This window comes from Anabas testudineus, chromosome 2 (genome assembly GCF_900324465.2).
Source record: "Anabas testudineus chromosome 2, fAnaTes1.2, whole genome shotgun sequence".
Classification (NCBI taxonomy): domain Eukaryota; kingdom Metazoa; phylum Chordata; class Actinopteri; order Anabantiformes; family Anabantidae; genus Anabas; species Anabas testudineus.
This window is the reverse complement of record NC_046611.1, coordinates 1,577,604-1,599,149: the sequence shown is the minus strand read 5'-3', so window position 1 is coordinate 1,599,149 and position 21,546 is coordinate 1,577,604. Positions and strand designations below refer to the sequence as shown.

Here is a 21,546-nt window from a genome sequence, read left to right as displayed (position 1 = left end):
AAACGGACCTGGTCCCTGTTTGTCCTGTGATGACATTAATTAAACAGACCTGGTCCCTGTCTGTCCTGTGATGACATTAATTAAACAGACCTGGTCCCTGTTTGTCCTGTGATGACATTAATTAAACAGACCTGGTCCCTGTCTGTCCTGTGATGACATTAATTAAACAGACCTGGTCCCTGTTTGTCCTGTGATGACACTAATTAAACAGACCTGGTCCCTGTCTGTCCTGTGATGACATTAATTAAACAGACCTGGTCCCTGTTTGTCCTGTGATGACATTAATTAAACAGACCTGGTCCCTGTCTGTCCTGTGATGACACTAATTAAACAGACCTGGTCCCTGTCTGTCCTGTGATGACCCGGGTGTCCACATGGTGTCTCAGCACTCCGTCCTAAAATACTCCAGACCTCATGTCCTTATTAGACCCGGGAGGCGGAGAACCAGGCTCTGGGAGTGGACCCTGATCTGACAGCAGCAGCTGTGGAACCAGAGACCAGAACAGACAGGACGTCGTCAGCTCACAGAGACCACAACACGGTGGGGAGGCCCTGAGTGACAACATGTCCCCGCTGCAGCTGTCCGTCCACTGGCGTCTGTCCCTCGTCTTCGTCTTCACCTCCTTCTTCTTCTTTCTCGACATTTTCGCGGCCGCTGTCGCCGCCGCCACGTGTCGCCATGGGAACGCGTCGAACGGAACGTTGGCATCGGGAAGCAACCAATCACGGTCCGTGGAACGTTCCGAGAGCGAAGCTGATTGGAGGATAGAGAGCGGGAACCAAGATGTGAGTAATGATCACACGAGTTTTTCTGAAATAGTTTTTAATTTTCTACAATAATCAAGTTATTTAATGTGAGTTTTACCATAAATACCGTTCATTCTAAGTCATTTTTGTAGAGTGACACATGTATTTGGTTTCAAAAACACATTACCCAACCCTAACTTTACACATTAACCCTGTTAATGTCCAACTCTTAGCTGCTAATGCTAACTGTCCGTCAGCGTTTAGAGGAAAATATATAGACTATATATCAACAGAACTGGGAAAACTTTATTATCTTAGTGTTTTTACTTTTTACTTTATTATCTTAGTGTTTTTACTTTATTATCTTAGTGTTTTACTTTATTATCTTAGTGTTTTTACTTTATTATCTTAGTGTTTTTACTTTTTACTTTATTATCTTAGTGTTTTTACTTTATTATCTTAGTGTTTTTACTTTGTTATCTTAGTGTTTTTACTTTATTATCTTAGTGTTTTACTTTATTATCTTAGTGTTTTTACTTTATTATCTTAGTGTTTTTACTTTGTTATCTTAGTGTTTTACTTTATTATCTTAGTGTTTTTACTTTTTACTTTATTATCTTAGTGTTTTTACTTTGTTATCTTAGTGTTTTTACTTTATTATCTTAGTGTTTTTACTTTGTTATCTTAGTGTTTTTACTTTATTATCTTAGTGTTTTTACTTTTTACTTTATTATCTTAGTGTTTTTACTTTATTATCTTAGTGTTTTACTTTATTATCTTAGTGTTTTACTTTATTATCTTAGTGTTTTTACTTTTTACTTTATTATCTTAGTGTTTTTACTTTATTATCTTAGTGTTTTTTTACTTTTTACTTTATTATCTTAGTGTTTTTACTTTTTACTTTTTATCTTAGTGTTTTTACTTTTTCTTATTGTTTTATTTTTTACTTTATTATCTTAGTGTTTTTACTTTATTATCTTAGTGTTTTACTTTATTATCTTAGTGTTTTTACTTTATTATCTTAGTGTTTTTACTTTTTACTTTATTATCTTAGTGTTTTTACTTTATTATCTTAGTGTTTTTACTTTATTATCTTAGTGTTTTTACTTTATTATCTTAGTGTTTTTACTTTTTACTTTATTATCTTAGTGTTTTACTTTATTATCTAGTGTTTTACTTTTTACTTTTATTATCTTAGTGTTTTACCTTTATTATCTTAGTGTTTTACTTTATTATCTTAGTGTTTTTACTTTTTACTTTATTATCTTAGTGTTTTTACTTTATTATCTTAGTGTTTTACTTTATTATCTTAGTGTTTTTACTTTTTACTTTATTATCTTAGTGTTTTTACTTTGTTATCTTAGTGTTTTACTTTATTATCTTAGTGTTTTTACTTTATTATCTTAGTGTTTTACTTTATTATCTTAGTGTTTACTTTATTATCTTAGTGTTTTTACTTTTTACTTTATTATCTTAGTGTTTTACTTTATTATCTTAGTGTTTTTACTTTATTATCTTAGTGTTTTACTTTATTATCTTAGTGTTTTTACTTTATTATCTTAGTGTTTTTACTTTATTATCTTAGTGTTTTACTTTATTATCTTAGTGTTTTTACTTTTTACTTTATTATCTTAGTGTTTTACTTTATTATCTTAGTGTTTTACTTTATTATCTTAGTGTTTTTACTTTTTACTTTATTATCTTAGTGTTTTTACTTTATTATCTTAGTGTTTTACTTTATTATCTTAGTGTTTTTACTTTATTATCTTAGTGTTTTTACTTTATTATCTTAGTGTTTTACTTTATTATCTTAGTGTTTTTACTTTTTACTTTATTATCTTAGTGTTTTACTTTATTATCTTAGTGTTTTACTTTATTATCTTAGTGTTTTTACTTTTTACTTTATTATCTTAGTGTTTTTACTTTATTATCTTAGTGTTTTTACTTTATTATCTTAGTGTTTTTACTTTGTTATCTTAGTGTTTTTACTTTGTTATCTTAGTGTTTTTACTTTATTATCTTAGTGTTTTTACTTTGTTATCTTAGTGTTTTTACTTTATTATCTTAGTGTTTTTACTTTATTATCTTAGTGTTTTTACTGGAATTAGCGGCTGCTAGCCTAGTTCCATTTAAATTTGTCCGACAGCTCTGTCTGATAAACATTTTAGACTTTATTGACACTTTAGTAGGAAACGTAGAGCCAGAGTAGGTCAGAGCTGAAAAAAGGACAAATATACTAAAAATCTAAGATACACAGATGACCCTGCTAATCATTGTCACTACTTTTTCACAGTCCAGAAAAATTGAATAATATTCTTCTTTTTCATTGTTAATATTTAGTAACATACAATACTGGATACAGATATTCTGTTTCAGTGGTGCATATTGTGCTTTATTACATTACCACACAGTGCACAGGATTATGCCAAAATTTCTTGGGTTTGACTTTGGACTTTTGTGTGTGTGTGTGTGTGTGTGTGTGTGTGTGTGTGTGTGTCAGTCAGTGTGTGGTTGGACAGACTGGTTGTCCTATGGTCAGACTCTGTTTATGGTTGGCCTCCTGGTAGGATCTCTGTTTGGAGGAGCAATATCTGACCGGTAAAATACACAAAACATTTATATAACATTTACATCATCTGTACCTTAACATTTCTCTATGTACTCTATACATAATGGTAGAACACTGGGAGGTACACTGGAAAATATAGGATATGTTTATGGATGTAAAACTTTTGTAAATGTTGTGCAGGTATGGAAAGCGTCCAGTGTTGCTGGTGTGTGTGTGCGTGCATGCTTTCTGTGGTCTTGTACCTGCAGTTCTTCCTCAGCCGTTCGTCTTCCTAGCTGTCCGCTGCCTGACGGGAATCTGCTGCTGCTGCATCAACATCTGCTCCTTCAGCCTGGGTAACAACATCACCTATACAGCCACACTGACTGATAAAAGTAGTAAATTATTTTAAATTTAAATATATTCGAAGTCAGTTTGTTGCTTCGTCGTCTCTTCCATCTTAACCTTTTTCTTGTTGTTTTATTTTAAAGTGTTAATTAGCTTGAAAGCCATTTTCTGAAGAAAAAGACTGAGGTGTGGTTGAGTGGTTTTACAGTGAGTTTAACTGGATCACAATTAAAGAGTAAGTGGTCCAGACAAAATCATGCTGGCCGGGCTGAGTACTAATGCAGCAAGACAACTTCCAGCTGCTTTCTAACCTCAGGCACCTGCTGATTTCTGGTTTGAGGAGTCATTTCAGAAAAGACTGAAAGGTTCCTGGAGGCAGCCAATTCATTACAGCCTGCAACATTAAAGGAAAGGACAACATGCTGTGTTTAAGCAGTAAATTGTAGATTTAAAGTGGTTTTCACAGTGCGGGAAAGAAAGATTACGGGTTACATTGCGATCCTTCAACTGGCATTGTACTGGTCAGAAAAGTTCCAACAGACCGCAAAGCAGCTTGTAAAGATACCCTGTAGAGTATATACAATTTGGGACAATTATGGTCTTGCTAAAGTCAAAGTGGGTTTAGATTTTTGTCAAAGCTCAAGGGGGACACAGCAGGCTACAACTGGTTAAAACAAGTTTTATTTCAAGAAGCTTGAGTGTAGTGAGGCAGTTTCAGAAGTGACTTTCTCAGTCTTGGGAGGTTAGTCAGGAGTCCCTAGGTGCTGACCCTACAGATAACAATGGCAAGTGGGTGTGTTGGTCAGGATCTGGAGGTGACAAGACATGTCAGATCAGGTCAGTACTTATGAGTACCAGTAGCACAACTCCTCGAGTGTCAACTTTACCACCAGGAGTTCTCTGTCCCCAATGTTCTGGTTTCTTTCAGCTGGGACAGGTGATGAAAGAAGAGGGCACATAAATGGATTTTGTGCTCGCCAGCTTGGAGAGCACCGCACCCAAAATACACACGGAGATTCCTCCTGAATCATCTATTGTGCTCTTCTTGGGTGAGGCTAGTTCTGCCAATCTGCATGAATTTGGGGAGCTGGTCTGAAATGATTACTGGGTCTCCCGAGGAGCAGAACAGAAGATGGAAAGGGAAATCTAGTGCAATTGGAACCAGATCTATTAGCATTTCTGGCATTTTCTTTCTAAAGCAGCGGTCAGTGCTATCTGCCATTTCAATGACATCCTCCAGGGATTTCGGTAATGTTCAGGCCATCATTTCATCCTTGATGTTTTCTGTCAGACCTGTGTAGAATGCATCAAACAACGCATCATGGTTCCAGTGGCCGCAAGAGTACGGAACACTACGGCATACAGTCTAGACACTAGGCTAGGCACTTCACAGCCTCTTTTCCAGGCTTGGTTGGGTCAAAGGCTTTAATGAACTCTTTGGTAATCTCTGTTAAGGAGTAACAGATAGACGACTTCAGCGACCACTTAGCCTGACTCCATTCCCCCGCTGGTCCTGTTAGATGGGAGAGAACAAAGGCTACCTTAGTATGGGGCAGTTAGCGGCATCACCTGTGTATTTGTCTGGTGAGCTAAAAGAAGGTTTACAGGTTTGAACAGGGGAAGGAGTAACGGGCTGAACTGGAGAAGAAGGTGCTGGTGGAGGAGAAACAGTTAGTTGCTGGAAATGCATGACTAGCCTATCAATGGCAACACTTGTATGTCTTAAAAAAAACTTGCTTTAATCAGTCGTAGCCTGAGGCTGGACCCCAACACTGTTGAAGTGAAGTTAATCTATGTGTTAACTTAGAGTAGACAAGGTTTCCAGCATGCATTTCACAAGAACAGACGATGATGGTGAATCGAAACTGATCGATTTATCTAGGTAATGGCTACCTGAAACTGAGCTTACCAGCATTGCCAGTTATGATTTGATGAATTCTGTGAATTGAGCATAATGGCAGCAAAACAAATTGAGTTTACTGCATTCCTTTGATGCAGACAGTCTGGACTCCTAAATTCCTGAAGGGATCTGACTGGTTCTAATGGAGGTCTCTTCTGTTCCCTCTTCGCTGTCACTTAGTGCTGCTCAAGGGGTTTTGTTGTGGTTTTCTATGTAATTTCCTCTAGTTGTATATGTTCAATATGTCCATATAATCCTGGAAGGTCATACCCATATTATAAAAAGTGCCTTGAGATGATCTTTGTTGTGAATTGGTGTCATAGAATAGAATTAACTGAATTAATTTAAAATCCTTATGAAACTTTTTGTCATAATTACTTCTTTGGGAAAACTAAGCCTTTAAGATATGTCAGCAGCAAACTTCACATTTAAGCATGTTTGTTTTACAGCTGTGGAGTGGACCGCCCCAGCATATCGGCTTTGGCCACCTGCCTTCCTACCTTTCTGCTTCAGTCTGGGGACGATGGCTGGAGCTCCTCTGGCCTGGCTCAGCCCCACCTGGACAAAGCTGCATCTGTCGCTGTCTCTGCCACAGCTCATCTGTCTACCACTCTACTTGTAGGTGAACAGATGTGTGCACCTGTCTTTTACATAAAAGATGAACAATTAAAATGCTTATACTGTTTTACAGATGAGAGGATTTTTTTCTGTCTTTCAAGTTCAATCCCAGAGTCTCCTCGCTGGTTGTTGTTAAGGAGAAGAAGGGATGTTCTCGACCGTTATCGTGCCAACAGCCCTGCAGATAAACAGTGCCTGGACATGGTAAACACACAGACACACACACAAAAGTAGTAATGGACATGTGAGTACTAATCTTTAGGTGTGTGTTTCTCTGCATATGTAGCTGTTGGACTCCGAAGAGAAAGCCACAGAACTTCCAAAGGAGGAGCCTCCTGGAGGCCAGGCTCCCAGAAACAGCATCCACCACCTGAGACACCCAACTATTCTTCTGCGACTGTTTATTATGAGCTATCTGAGGTAACACACTCACTCAAGGTTTGTGTATTATTAACATTATATTTATTTAGTATGTTCTAAATTAAAGTTAAAGATTGTGTTATTTATTTATCTAATAAATACTGTTATCAGACACATTAAAATCAATAAAACAAGGGTTTGGTAAAGAGACTACTTAAGGTGAAACAAGATGAGGGGAGATGTGAGGTGGTAAAAAGAGAAATAAGACCAAATGCATTCATTTGTGTTAATCCTGTGATTCTGCAGCGCAGCATCAGCACTGACTTACTTCGGTATCTGTATGAACATCGGCTCGTTTGGTGTTGGTGTTTATGCTGCCCAATTCTTCTCTGGCCTGTCAGAAGCGCCCTGCCTACTCGTCCCATTGATTCACATGGGACGGCGTCCGATCAGCATGCTTTCACTGTTCCTGAGTGGAGTGGCCTGCTTCGTGTCCTTACTGCTGTCCAGTTACAATTGTGAGAAAGTGTTAGAGTAAATATGTGTTGTTCTAAATGATCAGCCATGTACTAACTGCAAATTACATATTTATACTGTGGCAGCTAGTTTGGTTGTTATTAGTAATTCACTCTGAGTAGACTAACATCCTAAGCATTGTTATAATATTAGCATGTTAAAACGTAACCAAACATTTGATACCACTGTTTTATTTTTTATAATATTGGATTAACAGACTAAACATAAACCGCAATTAATTAAATAAAGCATTAGAAAACTTAAAATATTAACCACAGGCTAAATATTAAACATAAGACGTTAGTGTGCTGAAAACAAAAACACCTACACATCATCTCATGCTAACATCTACTGATTGCTAAGGTTTCTAAAAATTAAACCTTGACCATGCTTGGCTTGAGTCACTAACCACTAGCTACAGTCTTTAAATAATATTTAACCTTTTATTGGTTTTAAAGGCTGATAAAGCTTTAGAGTGCTACTAGCTGTAGTGTTTTCAAATACTAAAACCATTTACTGTTAGTTACTGTTTCTGATATTTGTCATATTTGCAGGTGAGCCAGTGCTGGTGATGAGTCTCGCTCTGCTGGGAAAACTCTGTATCCTTGCGGCCATCTTCATCTCCAACCTGTACAGCATTGAGCTTTTCCCCACTGTGGTCAGGTACACAATAACACACACTTGCACAAGTTTATAACATTCAACATGTATAATATTAACCAAATCATTCTAAACCAGACAGCGGTGTGTGTCCCTGGTCAACCTGTGTTTCCGGCTCGGCTGTCTGGCCAACACCCTCGTCCCCTGCAGCCCTAATGGAGCAATCACATTGGCTGCCATGGTTGTGTACAGCAGCGGACCAATCGTAGGCTGCGGCTTGTGCCTACTGCTGCCAGAGACCAGTGACGTTACGCTTCCCGATTCGGTGGAGGACTGTGACCGGCAGCCACGACCCAGACCACTTAACATATGTGCCCTCGTGAGAACACGGTGAGAAAAAACCCACACAAATGTATTTACCTAAACTTTAGCTATATAAACAGGCTTGTCTGTTAAATGTGCAATGTCAGTACAAGTACTGCTTTCACTCACAGTTCATTTTAGATATGTATGTGTATGTCTTTATGTTAAAGAGATCCAGAAAGAGCCTGGTTGATCTTGTTTCTCCAGAGCTCCTCTGTCTTTGTATTCAGAATACTTAGTGACCTACATGTGAGAGTCAAACCAACAGGTTCAGAATACCTAGGAGTCCATTACCTGGGGGGATGGGACATGCAGGCAGAGACGTGTCCTTCCTGTGGATCATGCTGCACTGTGACCCAGTGCAGCATGATCCACAGTACTTCACATTTTAGGGCAGCGTTCAGGAGTCAATCTGCCTGTAAAAAGGCATTTTACACAGCGCCTGCAGCCGACATGTCCATTGGTCAGGATGCTGCAGCTGAAAGTTTAGCTACAGTTGGAAGTTAGGGGTTGTCAGATCACAGTCAAGCATCCCTACAAATATAGAAGCTTCTCAAACTGTAGATGTTACAGGCCACACTCAAGAGATACACACAGATTAGTAAAAATAGAGGTAGGAACATGTTATTGAAACACAAATTTACTCCAATGTTTAGGATTTCGAAAGGAGCTTTTGAGGCCAGAATCATTCAAGTTAAAGTTATGGGTGTGAATGAGCTAGTAAGGGTAAATGTAAATGAATAAGAGGTGGATCAGCTGCTGAATGACTGTGTAAGTAGCTCTGACTATCTAAGATCTAAGCTGTTTATCGGTCCTGCTGCAGGTTGTTGATATGAACCAAAAGACAATAAAGTTTCCAAATACATGTCTCAACCTGTGGGCCCCACTGCCTTAAGGTGATAGAGTCTTACTTAGGCATCTAGAGCATGTTTACCAACAGGTCCAAAGAAAAACTCACAAGCTCTGGAGAAACCAGATGAACCTGACTTCAGGATCTTTGCTTGAATCTGATGAACAAGCAAACACCTCTGTGTAAACTCTCAAAACGACCTCGCTAAAACTGATGACGTGACAGGATGAATCAAGCAGAATAAAAACCTATTTTAAAACTTAACTTAAAACTTACGTAACGTTTGATCACTCACAATTCCTAATCAGTGGCTTCTTATCAGTTACAAAAATACAGCTCAAAGTATGCCTTGTGTCATATATTAACTTAGTAAAATATTAATATTTAAGATCACTTAATAACAAAATGGTTTAGGGAGGGGCTGAGAGACATGACCGTGTTCTCACACTGAGAGTGTTTGACTAGTCCAGGTGGTTTGGTGGGTTTATTCTCATTTACAGCAAAGACTGGAAACTTCTAATCAATTAATGTTCCACTGGTTTCAGGTGAGTTCCCACACACTCAGACTAGATTAAAGTCCAAAGAAGCCTGAGTGTTTAGGACTGGGGGTCTGATCCTTCAGGTGCTGCACTCTCTACGTCTTGGCCAGTTTGTGAAAAAATCAAAGCAGCTACGTAGGAGCCAGGGCTGAACATTAAATCATATTCAATCCAAAACTGCATTTTACAAATCGAATTTCAGATTGATGTTAACACTTGAAGATGTGTAGGAACCCAGTCTAATCTGGTCTGATTTGTTTAAATTTTGCTGCTATCATCAGAAACCACTCACATAATCCAGCTTGAACATACAGAACGAAGTATTTAGCAGAGTGGAGCCACAGATCAAGCTGTTGAAACATTTAAGAGCACAAAAAGATAGAAATAAAATATTCTGTCCCACACTCATTAACAGCTGTAAAGTGAATCCTCATGTTGATTTGTTGTGTTTTCAGGAAACTGGGGAGCAGCCAAACCAGGAAGACAGAGGCGCTTCCTGAACAGAATGAAGACACAAACATGGAACTGATATGAACACACACAGTCCAACTCTTATTCTGTTTAGGAATACACTGAATACTAGTTCTGGTTTACATTAAAGACCAAAAACCCATATGGGCACAAAACAATGTGAATTCATATTGGAGAGAAGGTGCAGCAAAAAACGTGTTTAGAATGATTAGTTTCTCTTTATTTTTTCAAATCATGTTTAATTTTGTTCAGTTTTCATGGCTGTGAAAATAAACTGAACTGAAATGTTTTTCCTCATGCTGAGCTGAGAGCTGACAGCTTCATCTAGACAAAGAAAAACTTTGTTCTCATTACTGGGAACAAAGTAATAAAAACAATAAATGCTGCAGAGAAGAAGAGATGCAAATAACTACAAAGAGAACTAAACAGATAATAATTATAAAAATGTGGAATGACATACATTAAACAGCTACATACAAACAGCCAGAGATGCACAAAATGATTGAAACAGATAGAAAAACACTTTATCTCCTGTGCCTTGATCTTTATCTATCCACAACACTGTGACCTGAGTAAATAAATGAGCAGAAATAAACATGACAAAAATTACAAACGTGAGTCTAAATGAGGTTGGCTAGTGTTAGGGTAGAAGATGTTCATGATAGATTTAGGTGGAAAAGGATGATTCGCTGTGGCGACCCCTGATGGGAAAAGCCGAAAGAAGAAGAAGAAGAAGTCTAAATTAAAATTCAGTTATAAACACTGTATAGAAATAATATTAATATTATATTTTTAGGCTTTTCAAAGTGGTTCTTTAACAACAGCTCTATAAATGTCTACTGATGTAGTAACACTGGACTTTTTACACGCAGATCACATTTGATTTTTGCAGTTGCAGCTTCCTCTGCAGGACAGATAAGGAACTGCAGCTTTATTTACTTAATGTGTTTTTAAACGTTCTTCAATCAGGCAACAACACAAACATATTCAGGTGTTTTTAAAAATTCAAAACAGATCTAAAAACAGCTGAATAACGTTGATATTAGTTATACTGAAAATGTTTTATTGATTTCCACATTATTCAGCTAACTATCTCCAACTATCATCTTTAGACCTAAATCATCTTCCATGTTTTTAGAGTTAGTTTAAGAATAATGGAAGTTTTAAAATGGAAAACAGTAGTTTTAACTACAGTTAACACAAATCACTGACAGTGATGGAGTTTTTCTGGAAAATGGAGACTCTGTGTCGTACCCCAAAAACAAAAAATAAACTTAAGAGAAAAATCACCAATCAAACTGAGGTTTTTATCAGATTATTTTAATTATTTTTTTTTAGATTTGTTTTCATTTGTGCATGAGCATTTATTTGACAAATTGACAATTCTTTGCATAAATACATTAAAAATCCTTAAACTCTGATTTATTTATGATCCCCATAAAGTCTTAAATGTAAAAAAATCTCAAAACACCATTTTAATCAAACGCACCTGACAGATTAATCCTGCTGTCAACTCAGAAGCTTCATGATTTATAAACCTCAAACATACAAGTGCACAAAATGAATTCACACACACACACACCCTACATCTCAAAGGTGGAAACAGATTCCAGAGGTGAACTTTTAATTTTGTTTTATATAAACGGTGAAGAACAATAAAATCTTAACCTGTTCTTAAAGGTAACTTAAATTCACTCCAGTGTTTTCAAAGTAAAGTTACGTTCATCCAGTTTGAAAAGTGTTTTGTTTTTTTGAGAAACATACAAAGGTTCAGTTTCAGTTTAGTGCTATTCTCTCTGTAAAGGACTAGGTTTGTATTTGAGATGCTGTGGGTTTTATTTTGAAGGGAAAATGACAGGTGAGGGGTGTTTGACGAGATATTTAGAGAAAAGAGAAACTACTATGGTTCCTGAACCTTCACTGTAACAATAAACAATGGTTAATCATCAAAAATAGCCCAGGCGTCGGTGTTGAGATTTCCAACGCACCAAACGTCCTTAATTGCAGCATTCAATGACGCTTAACAGTAAATTTTAGGAACTTTTAAATGTTTTGAAACAAAAAAGAAGCTTTAATGCACAAAAATTCAACACTTATCTGTTGACAGCTGAATGATTAAAGATTTATTTATTTAGTAAAGATTCATTCCTACACAGTTCGACTAAAGATATGTCCTAACTCCTTCAAGTATCAGTTCACAGCTCTGTTATCTCTAATAAAATGTAAAATTTATTTCAAATTTCATGATTATAAAATAATTCATCCTTGTTACACTGTATTCTATTGTACTTTACAGGTTTGTTCAGTTTGTTAAGTTTCCCAGAAATAATGATAAAAGTGTAACAGGTTAGCTGAACATACAAATATGTCAAATGTACATTTAAATTTATGGACAGTAACGTTTCTAAGGCTATGTTATTCACACATGAATATTTAGCTTGGTTTAAATGGTGCAGCCTTTTGACAAAATGTTATTTTATAAATATATTTTAAGAAAAACGTTTTAAGTGAATAACAGACCTGTAAAATAAAGTGCAGCTGTAACTAAAACGTATTTCCAGATGTAGAAGTAAGTGTAACAACACAAGATGGTGTCATCAGATGTGTTGTCAGGTAAAGAAAATCAAAACTACTGAATTTAGTACGAGTGCAATAAAAACTGGAAATTCTCACATTTGATTTTAGTTGGAAAAATTACTTCAATAATTAGTCAATTTTGGAAACAGTCATTATTATAATCCATTGTGTATACTAGTTATCCTCGTAAAAGGTTAACTAGTATGGGGGGGGGGGGCTGATCCTAACTGTGGGCCTACAATAAAGATTTGTGCTCCCTGTTGCTTAGCTGCAGTTGTTCCACCAGACAACAGGGGGCAACAATCCAATGTGAAAAAGTCACTTCAATCAATCATCGATCTTCAGGGACTTTACTGCAGCCGTAAAATAAAAGTTCCCCAAACACTAAATTACTTTAACCTTGGTTCTAAGCAGTTCCTCCCTCCAACCACCGGGGGCAGCAGTCAATAGGTGACAAAGTTGGCAGGAAAGATCCCGACCTGCCCGTCTTCCAGTTGACCTTCCCACCAGTCGTACTGGGACTCTGTCTTCGTGATCACAGTGATTCTGTCACCAGGGACGAAGCTCAGGTCACCAGGCTGCTGCCCCGTGAAGGCATGTGTTGCCGTGACAACCAGCTGCCCACTGGCTCCACCCACCGATGACCCCCCACCTATAGGAAAAAATGTAATTTCAACTTTTGGGAGCATGTGCAGTTGTTATATTGAGACTATTTTCTGGTCATATGTAAAAAAAATTAAAAAAATAAAAAAATCTGGGGTCGTACCGTAGTTCTGAGAATATCTGGGGGCGACGGACTCTGAAAAAGAAATAACACATGAAATAAAAGCTTTTCTCTGTTTCGTTTGGTTTTTAATGGTTCATTAGACAAAACATAACAAGAAACAATTCTCTCTTTTCCAGCTTTAGTCCTTTATGAAATCTGATTTAATCATCACACATTCGATGTTTTTACCGTGAACACACGCAGGTGTTTAGATTTTTGTGGCGTCTGTTCAGTACAGTTCATGTTAATTATATTTGTAATCCGAAGTACAACAGCGTTACGTCATGTTAAGATAATACAGGCATTAAATTTAGAATATTCTGAGAACAATTACATTGAATTAACAAAAACACATATAGATATAGGAATTAAACTTTATCCTGGGATTCTGACTTTAAATGTAGAATTTTATTTCATTTTTCTAACGTCACAGGTTTTTAACTAAACTCAGTGAGACGTGTTTTCCTGCAGCTGCAGTTTGATGCTGTGAACACTAGAGGAAGCTGCAGCCTCAAACACACAGAAACACTGATGATACTCTTAACTGTGTGAAAGACACACACACACACACACACACACACACACACACAGCTGCAGGATTATTAATTAGTCGATGTGTTGATACTGGCAGTAAGGTTGTGAGTTAATAACAGACCTGAGCACACACACCTTAACCTTCCTCTTCTAACAAAGTGTGTGTGTGCTGCGAGCTACTGCAGAAAACACTGATCTCATCCGTCATCAGTCGGAGAAGGCGGGAAGGAAAAAATGAGGTGACAAGGTAAAGAGATAAAGGAGGAGGCAAGGGAAGGAGAGATAAAAGAAGTGAAGGAAAGAAGGAGGTTAAGAACAAAAAGAGATAAAGAAAGTGGGTGATAAGGTAATAAAGGAGGGAAGAAGAAGAAAGGTAAAACTCACCTGAGGTCTCAGATTTATAGACGGAGACGCTCGGGTACAGGGTGTTTTTACTTCCTGATCTTGCACCTGGACACACACAAACCATAACATTTCTATTTATGCACGTCCAATATGCAAAATATATGAAATCTAATTAAAAACTGTTGCAGTCAAAGTTCCACCTGTGCTGGTCGGTGGTTTCTGGTAACTGGAGGCTGCTCTCTGCTGAGGTGGAGCTGGAGGTCTGGACGGAGCAAGTGACGACTGGACAGAGAAATAACTTCAGTAACAGACATTTATCGATCGACTGAAGAGCTGAGCCTCCTCCTGTCGCTCTGCTGCCCCAAGGTCAATACTACACAGCACTGGTAATAAATACTGGGTTTGGTGCTTTTTACCTTGGCCCGCATGTTCTTGTTGGTCCAGTCGGTGGTGTAGGCTTCGGAGTAGGCGTCCAGGATGTGGTAAAGGTCGAAGCACTCTGATGGCGGCTCAACGTCACCGTTCAATATAGCTGAAGCGCGGATGTCTTGGCCGTAAAACCTGCAGCGACATAGACACAAAACCTCCGATTTAATAAGAAATAAAAAGTGGAAGTTCAGTTCAGGTTGTTAGATGGAGGGTGGGAAGGAAGAGAAGGAAGGAAGGAGGAGGTGGTAAAGAAAAGAAAGATAAAGTGAGGAAAAGTTGGATAGAAGGAGGCAGTGAAAAGAGGAGAAGTGGAGGAATGAAGAAGGTAATATAGGAAAAGAAGAAGTAGAGAAGGAAACAAGGGGTTCAGAGAAAGTAGAAAAGGAGAGAAGGAGATAGTTAAGGCAGGATACAAGAAGTAATGAGAGGTAAAAGGGATAAAGACGAGGGTAGAGAAGAAGATAAGGAAAAAAGGAAAGGAGGAAGTAGTGATGGTAAGAAGGAGGCAAGGAAGGAAGTGAAGAGATAAAGGAGACAAGAAGACAAGGAAGTAAAATCACAGGTAAAGGACTAAGGAAGGAAAGAGGAGGTATTAAAGGAAAGGAGGTGAGGAAGGATACAATAGGAAGGAAAGAGGAGGTATTAAAGGAAAGGAGGTGAGGAAGGATACAATAGGAAGGAAAGAGGAGGTATTAAAGGAAAGGAGGTGAGGAAGGATACAAAAGGAAAGAAAGAGGAGGTATTAAAGGAAAGGAGGTGAGGAAGGATACAATAGGAAGGAAAGAGGAGGTATTAAAGGAAAGGAGGTGAGGAAGGATACAATAGGAAGGAAAGAGGAAGTAGTAAAGGAAAGGAGGAGGCATGTAGGAGGCTGCTGTGCGTACTTGCGGTTGGTGTCCTTGCGTTCGATCAGGTACGAACCCTCCAGAGAAATTCCAGCAAACAAACCTCTGGACCTGCAGTAGGTGAAAACTGCGGTGGTGCTGCGCAGAGCTACGTCAGCCTCCACGTTCCTGAGAAACAAACATGAGGAACCAACAGAAAAGGATAAATATAGTAAAGTCTGATTAGAAGTAACAGAGGATTTAGATTAAAGGTTGTAAAACACACAGTGTCCATAAACACATCACACAAAGGTATTAGAAATCTCACAGCATCCGTCTGGCCCCGCCCACATACACACACCTGCCAACACACAGGTCTGAACCTGTCGGACTCCTTATTCTAAAATTAACATCACACACATCGACGAGTGTCGTCTAAACTAAATCATATCTGAAGTTGGAGCCGCTTCAGGCTCTAAAACTCAACAACTGTCATTAAACGTCTCATAGAGCATTAAAGCCTGAGCTATAATTTACGTCAACAGTAACGATTAGAGGTAATTAACGAGTCAGACAGATGCAGAGAGGCCGCAGGCCCTCACCTGCCCGCAGGCCCTCACCTGCCCGCAGGCCCTCACCTGCCCACAGGTCCCACGGCGACGGTGCAGTTCCCGCCCAGTGTCAGGTTCCCGCCCTTGGTGAACGCATCGATGGCCCTCCGCTGGTTCAGGATGATGACCAGGTCTGACACCTGACAGGTGAGAACGTGTTAAATGTGGTTCACAGACTTCAAAGATACGATTTCACCACGTAGTGATTCTGTCTGATGTGTTGATGGTGCATTCAAGGACAATCTGACATCTGAACTCTCACAGAGGGACAATGATTAATGATTGTCAGTTCAAACAAGTCTTTATATTTTCAAATTAAATAAAATGATGATGATGATGATGATGACAGAGCTGTGAGCTGCTCTCAACAGAATCTAAATCTGATCACAGCTAGTGGGTTGTCAATGGTCTTATCCTGCTCCACCGCTGCAGGGTTTACCAGTAGTAAAACTATGTACAGTACTTAGAATTTCTGTCAAACCACTTGAGCATCACAGATTCCTACAAGATTACAAATCAAACCTGATCCAAACCACATCCACCATCCTGAGATTTTAATCTTGGAAATGAATGTGTTGAATATTTGAAGCTGTACTTAAGAACTGAATCTGAGTTTTCATGTGATTTAAATTTGTGTTCCAGTTCACCCACCTCCACCCCGATCTCAAAGCCTCCGCCCAGACCAGCGATACCAATGGCAGAGGGTGCCGACCACCCTAAACACACAGAGAAGGAAAGCAGCTTAATCAGGGGTTTTGGTTTATAGAAACTTAAATGACCTTTTCTATCAGTAACACAAGTCTTTTATAATAAAAAAAGAAAGAAAAGTTGGTCAAATCTGAGCTGTGGGCTGATTAATGTCCTGAATCATCAACAGAAAGAACTCAGCTCCAACATGGGAGCAAGACAAACTCTTCCCCTTGTGTTCTCTGATAAGTTTCTTTGGGTATAGTGTGAAATCTAAACGACTAAAGATGCATTCAGATAAAAATATCTCATTCATTTTATGCTTTTTTTTCTGTATTTTGCAAACATGAAACAAGAAAAAACAAAACCAGGAAAAAAAGAACTTGAAATAACTTCAAGTTCTTGTGGTGTGTTCAGATTCAGTGAATCTGCTCGTACTGAGTTCACGGTGACAGATGAGAAGAATCTGAATCACTGGTGTTTCAGGTTCAGTTCAGTTCACCTGCTGTGAGCAGAGCAGAGGCAGCTCCTTGTGAAGCTTGGCGAGTTGCGACTCATTGGAAAACTTCAACATTAAAACGTCCGATGGCAACAAAGGAGTTAATTAACATTAAAAACAGCCCATCAGATGACTGCACGCTGCTCACAGCGCTGCAGGGAGGTCTGAGGGAGGTTGTTTTGATTCCACAACACAAAATGCCCCAAAAAGTCCCAAGAACAGGGTCATTGTGGTAAAAACAGGGAATCTCCACAGCATGTAGAGCTTCAGACCCACCGAGCTGCTGTCTCAGCCCTGCTCCAACCTCTTTCCTGTCTCCTTCCTGCTTTTGACCTCATCATGCAAGTAAATGTCACAACACGGAGTTTCGCTGCCTACAGCTTTAAAGTGACAAGTTATCTACAGGAAAGGAAAGACCGAGTCCGGTTCTAAAACCACCAGAACCTTTAACAGACATGTCGACAAACAGTGTTTCTGCACATGAACACAGAAAAGAACGGTCAGTGAGGTCTTACGTCTGTCAGCCAGTCGAGAGATGACGATGCCGCTGCCTCCTCGAGCTGTGATCATGAAGCCGGCCTTGATGACGGAGATGATGGCCAGACCCTCGGCCTTCGCTATGACATGAGCTGAAAAACATCCAACACATTGCTGGTTGTTATTTTGCATCATTCAATTCTTCCTGATGGATGATAAATCTGATGGAGACGCTGTGTTTTCTTACGAGGGATCAGTTTGTCTGGTCCGTTCCTGTTGGAGATTTCAGTGAACTCTCTCAGGATCTTTGCAGCTTTCTTGGCCTCTGATTTCAGATTGGACGGGATGGGGTTACTCACTGCAAACACGACAATGACACTGTTTATTCAAACAGCTCAGTCAGTGCTTCCCAGAGAAGATTCGTTATTTTAATTCACTTAAAACCAAAAATCCTCAAAGAGTTTTCACATCCAAACAGAAAACAGTAAAACTCCATCTTCTACAGTTTTACTGTGCTAAAATAAATGAATTACTAAAACCTGTAACTTGTTAAAATAATGCAAAATCCCATTTCTTTTACGAACTGCAGATGACCGAGTCGATCCAGCTTCTCTAAAGGTTCAATCTGCTGTTTGAGTTTATATAAGTTGAATATCTTCAGAATTTTAGACTGTTGGTCAAACAACACACGACACTGATCATGTGGACGTGTGTCTTTAGTCCTTTAAATAAAGGTTAATTCAGCTTTACGTGTTCTAGCCGATAAAACTCATCTCAGACATTCTTGCTTTTTCATGTGATTCAGCTCCACCCAAGCTCCACCCTGCTTTGACCTAATTTCATTTCTCTGAATGACAACTAAACTACATGTTGACATTGATTCTCTGGTTGTGCGCTGTGGCTGCAGGGAGTGGTGGATGATTTCATGCTGCAGCTTTGTTAGCGCGCTGCGTCTCTGCTGAGGACGGGACGTTCGGCCTGTTGGGAGTCGTTGTGTCATGTGTTAGGAATGTGCTGCTACAGCAGGAGGCATGCTGCCGGACTGGTCTCTGCCGGCTAAACCTCGTGTCCCCGTTTCAGGACTCTGGCCGCCAATACAGTAAACTCAAAGCACAAGATCTAGAGTGTTGACTGAAAACACGAAGGAGCTCCTTCAACTTCATTTGTTGTTTGTTTATCTCCGTCTGATGCAGCAGGTCTGGAAGTTATTACAGTTCATCCTGAGGCAAAGGTGAACGTGTGATCATCACAGCTCCCCCAATAATACTGAAACAGGACCTCTGAGGACAACATCTGATGTGGTTCTAATGGTCTATGCAGAGGTTCTACCTTTATTTTGTAATCTGTGAGAAGGTTCCAGTCCTCTCTGATGTGCTTCTAGTGACTAACGGTGTTCTCTTTACTTCTTTAAGAAGGTTCTAGCAGTCATTTATGGTCCATTCATCAGGAGTTTCTACTTTGACCATGTTCCAGTCATCTTCTAGTTTAGCTTCTAGCTGATTTTTATTATCATCAGCTCAGAGTTTGAGTCTGAGAAGTTTTAAAACCAAGAAACTCTGCTCTGTGTTTGAGGAGGTTGTGGTAGAAGATAAACAACTATGAGACGACTCTAATATTTGTTTAGTTGGTTCTACTGATCTACAAAGAGATTATAGTGATAAGTAATGTTCTAAAACAAGTTCCGTCCAGTCTGTACAGTGTTTGAGGAGATAGATGAGGACTCATCATCTATGAGGATGTTACATCTGACAGGTTGACCGGTCTCTGTGGAGGTGAAGACAGTTGACACAGTGCTGAAGGTGGAGGTGTCATCAAAGACTAAAGAGTTGGACGGTGCCACTGATCTTAAGATAAATGTGAGGACGAGTTTGAAAAACTGGTTCCTGAAGTCATTAAAACGGTTTTAATTCAATTTCATTGATTTAAATTAGTCCAGCAGCAGCCGACTCACACACCGTCCCCTCGCTGAGCCAATTACATCATCTCTGTCGCCACGACGATGCCAAATGACTGTTTAACCAATCACAGGCCACAAGCCCAAATTCAATCAGAGCAGAGCTGATTAACAGATAACGAGAGCTCGTTAGCACTAACGAGTTATCAGACATTCACCTATATATTAGTTTAATATTTGTAACTCGTCCTTCATCTAAACAGAGAGACAGAAAGTTAGAACAATGAGTGGAACAACAACAAAGTGGAACAACAACAAAGTGGAACAACAACGAGTGGAACAACAACGAGTGGAACAACAACAAAGTGGAACAACAACAAACTGGAAGAATGAAGAGTGGAACAACAACGAGTGGAACAACAACAAACTGGAACAACAACGAGTGGAACAACAACAAACTGGAACGACGAGTGGAACAACAACAAAGTGGAACAACAACGAGTGGAACAACAACAAAGTGGAACAACGAGTGGAACAACAACAAACTGGAACGACGAGTGGAACAATAACAAACTGGAACAACAACAAACTGGAAGAACGAAGAGTGGAACAACAAAGAGTGGAACAACAACAAACTGGAACGACGAGTGGAACAACAACAAACTGGAACAACAACGAGTGGAACAATAACAAACTGGAACAACAACGAGTGGAACAATAACAAACTGGAACAACAACAAAGTGGAAAAACAACATAAACAAAGTGGAACAACAAGAAAGTGGAACAACCACGAGTGGAACGCTGGTGTCATTAAAACACACTCGTACAACTTATTTAAGAAGACAAGAACCTAAAACAACAAGCAGAACTTCAGCACTGAACTTCAGAACCACTAGAACCACTAGAACCTCTTAATGATCAAGAATCAGGCCAAAACACACCACAGGAACCACAAGTCCTCGAACAAAACTAAACAGGACACAAATCAAATGGGAAGAGTCCTAGAAAACATCGAGAGACCTCAAGACCACTAGAACCTAAACGTTCCCCCACAGATGAATGAAGATCCCAAAAAAGATCTTTAAATACATAAATAAATAAATAAATAAAACTAGAACATCTACGAAAAACTTCCTGGAAACCAGAACCTCCTCGATAAACCAGTAAAACCAGTTCACAAATCACTACAACTACAGCCTCCTGCCGGGGAGTGAAAACCCAACAGAACCCTAAAACTAGAACCTCCTCAGAGATGAATAAAAACCTAACAGGTCACAATAAACCGTAAACACCTTGAGAACCCCTCAAAGACGGGAGAACCAAAGAAAAACCAGAACCCCTGTAAAGTCTGTGGTTTTAAAAAAGCTCCATGTTCTGTAAAATATCTGTAGAAAGACGAATGGAACTTAAACACAGAACTAGAACTAGAACTAGAACTAGAACAGGAACTAGACCTGGATCAGGAACCGGAACAGGAACCGACAGGTCCTGTGGAACTGGAACATTAACAACACACACAGAATAAGACAGAACAGAACCCTCCAGAACTTCAACATAACAACGTTCCACTTTTCATAAACTCACTTTTTTCTTCTTCTCGTTCTTTTCCTCTCTTCTTCGCTTGTTTACCTGCCAACAGGTGAGTTACCGGGGACTTGTCTTCACTTCCGACTCACCTGCCCTCCTGACTTTCCCGTGTGACGCCGGATATGAAACACAAACGCGTCAGGTAAAAACACAGGAAGTAAAGGACCAGAGCGCACCTGGACAGGTGAACGCAGGTAAAAGACTCAGTGGATAATTAGAGACATTAAGATCAGACAGGTGATTTTAAATTAGAGAGACAGGAGCTGCGCGGACACCCTGACAGACATCAAGCTGGGCGCGCTCCCGCGACTGACCGTCGCTCCACTGGGCGCGTTCTCGTGTCTGAGTTATCTCATCCCTCAGTGCGGTCTGACAGGCAGGTGAGTTCCTGACACTTCTCATTTCAGTTAGTTTCCTTTAGTTCCTGCATCGAAAAACGTCACCGACAGAAAGTG

The 21,546-nt window shown here is 39.2% G+C and overlaps 2 protein-coding genes across 3 annotated transcripts; one reads left to right on the top strand and one right to left on the bottom strand.

Moving 5' to 3' along the window:
* The first annotated feature begins 341 nt into the window (after nucleotides 1-341).
* LOC113163807 (solute carrier family 22 member 13) lies at nucleotides 342-11,802 on the top strand. Of its 2 annotated transcripts, none has more exons than XM_026362796.2 (10): nucleotides 342-786; nucleotides 3,248-3,345; nucleotides 3,497-3,651; nucleotides 5,993-6,161; nucleotides 6,263-6,365; nucleotides 6,448-6,581; nucleotides 6,828-7,039; nucleotides 7,592-7,700; nucleotides 7,776-8,027; nucleotides 9,845-11,802. In XM_026362796.2, the coding sequence occupies exons 1-10, from the start codon at nucleotides 565-567 to the stop codon at nucleotides 9,921-9,923; spliced, it is 1,533 nt and encodes a 510-aa protein (XP_026218581.1). In that variant the 5' UTR covers nucleotides 342-564; the 3' UTR covers nucleotides 9,924-11,802. The 2 variants fall into 2 exon arrangements, with proteins under 2 accessions (XP_026218581.1, XP_026218582.1); XM_026362797.2 differs by having other exon boundaries at nucleotides 672-786; nucleotides 3,252-3,345.
* A 146-nt stretch (nucleotides 11,803-11,948) lies between these two features.
* Nucleotides 11,949-21,285, bottom strand: sh3yl1 (SH3 and SYLF domain containing 1). The gene is made up of 11 exons (XM_026362798.1): nucleotides 21,089-21,285; nucleotides 17,857-17,967; nucleotides 17,648-17,761; nucleotides 16,598-16,662; nucleotides 15,974-16,086; nucleotides 15,396-15,524; nucleotides 14,499-14,643; nucleotides 14,283-14,364; nucleotides 14,122-14,187; nucleotides 13,204-13,236; nucleotides 11,949-13,089 (listed from the first exon to the last, which is right to left on the bottom strand). Coding segments are annotated over exons 1-11 (1,068 nt in total). The 5' UTR covers nucleotides 21,090-21,285; the 3' UTR covers nucleotides 11,949-12,880.
* Nucleotides 21,286-21,546: the final 261 nt, after the last annotated feature.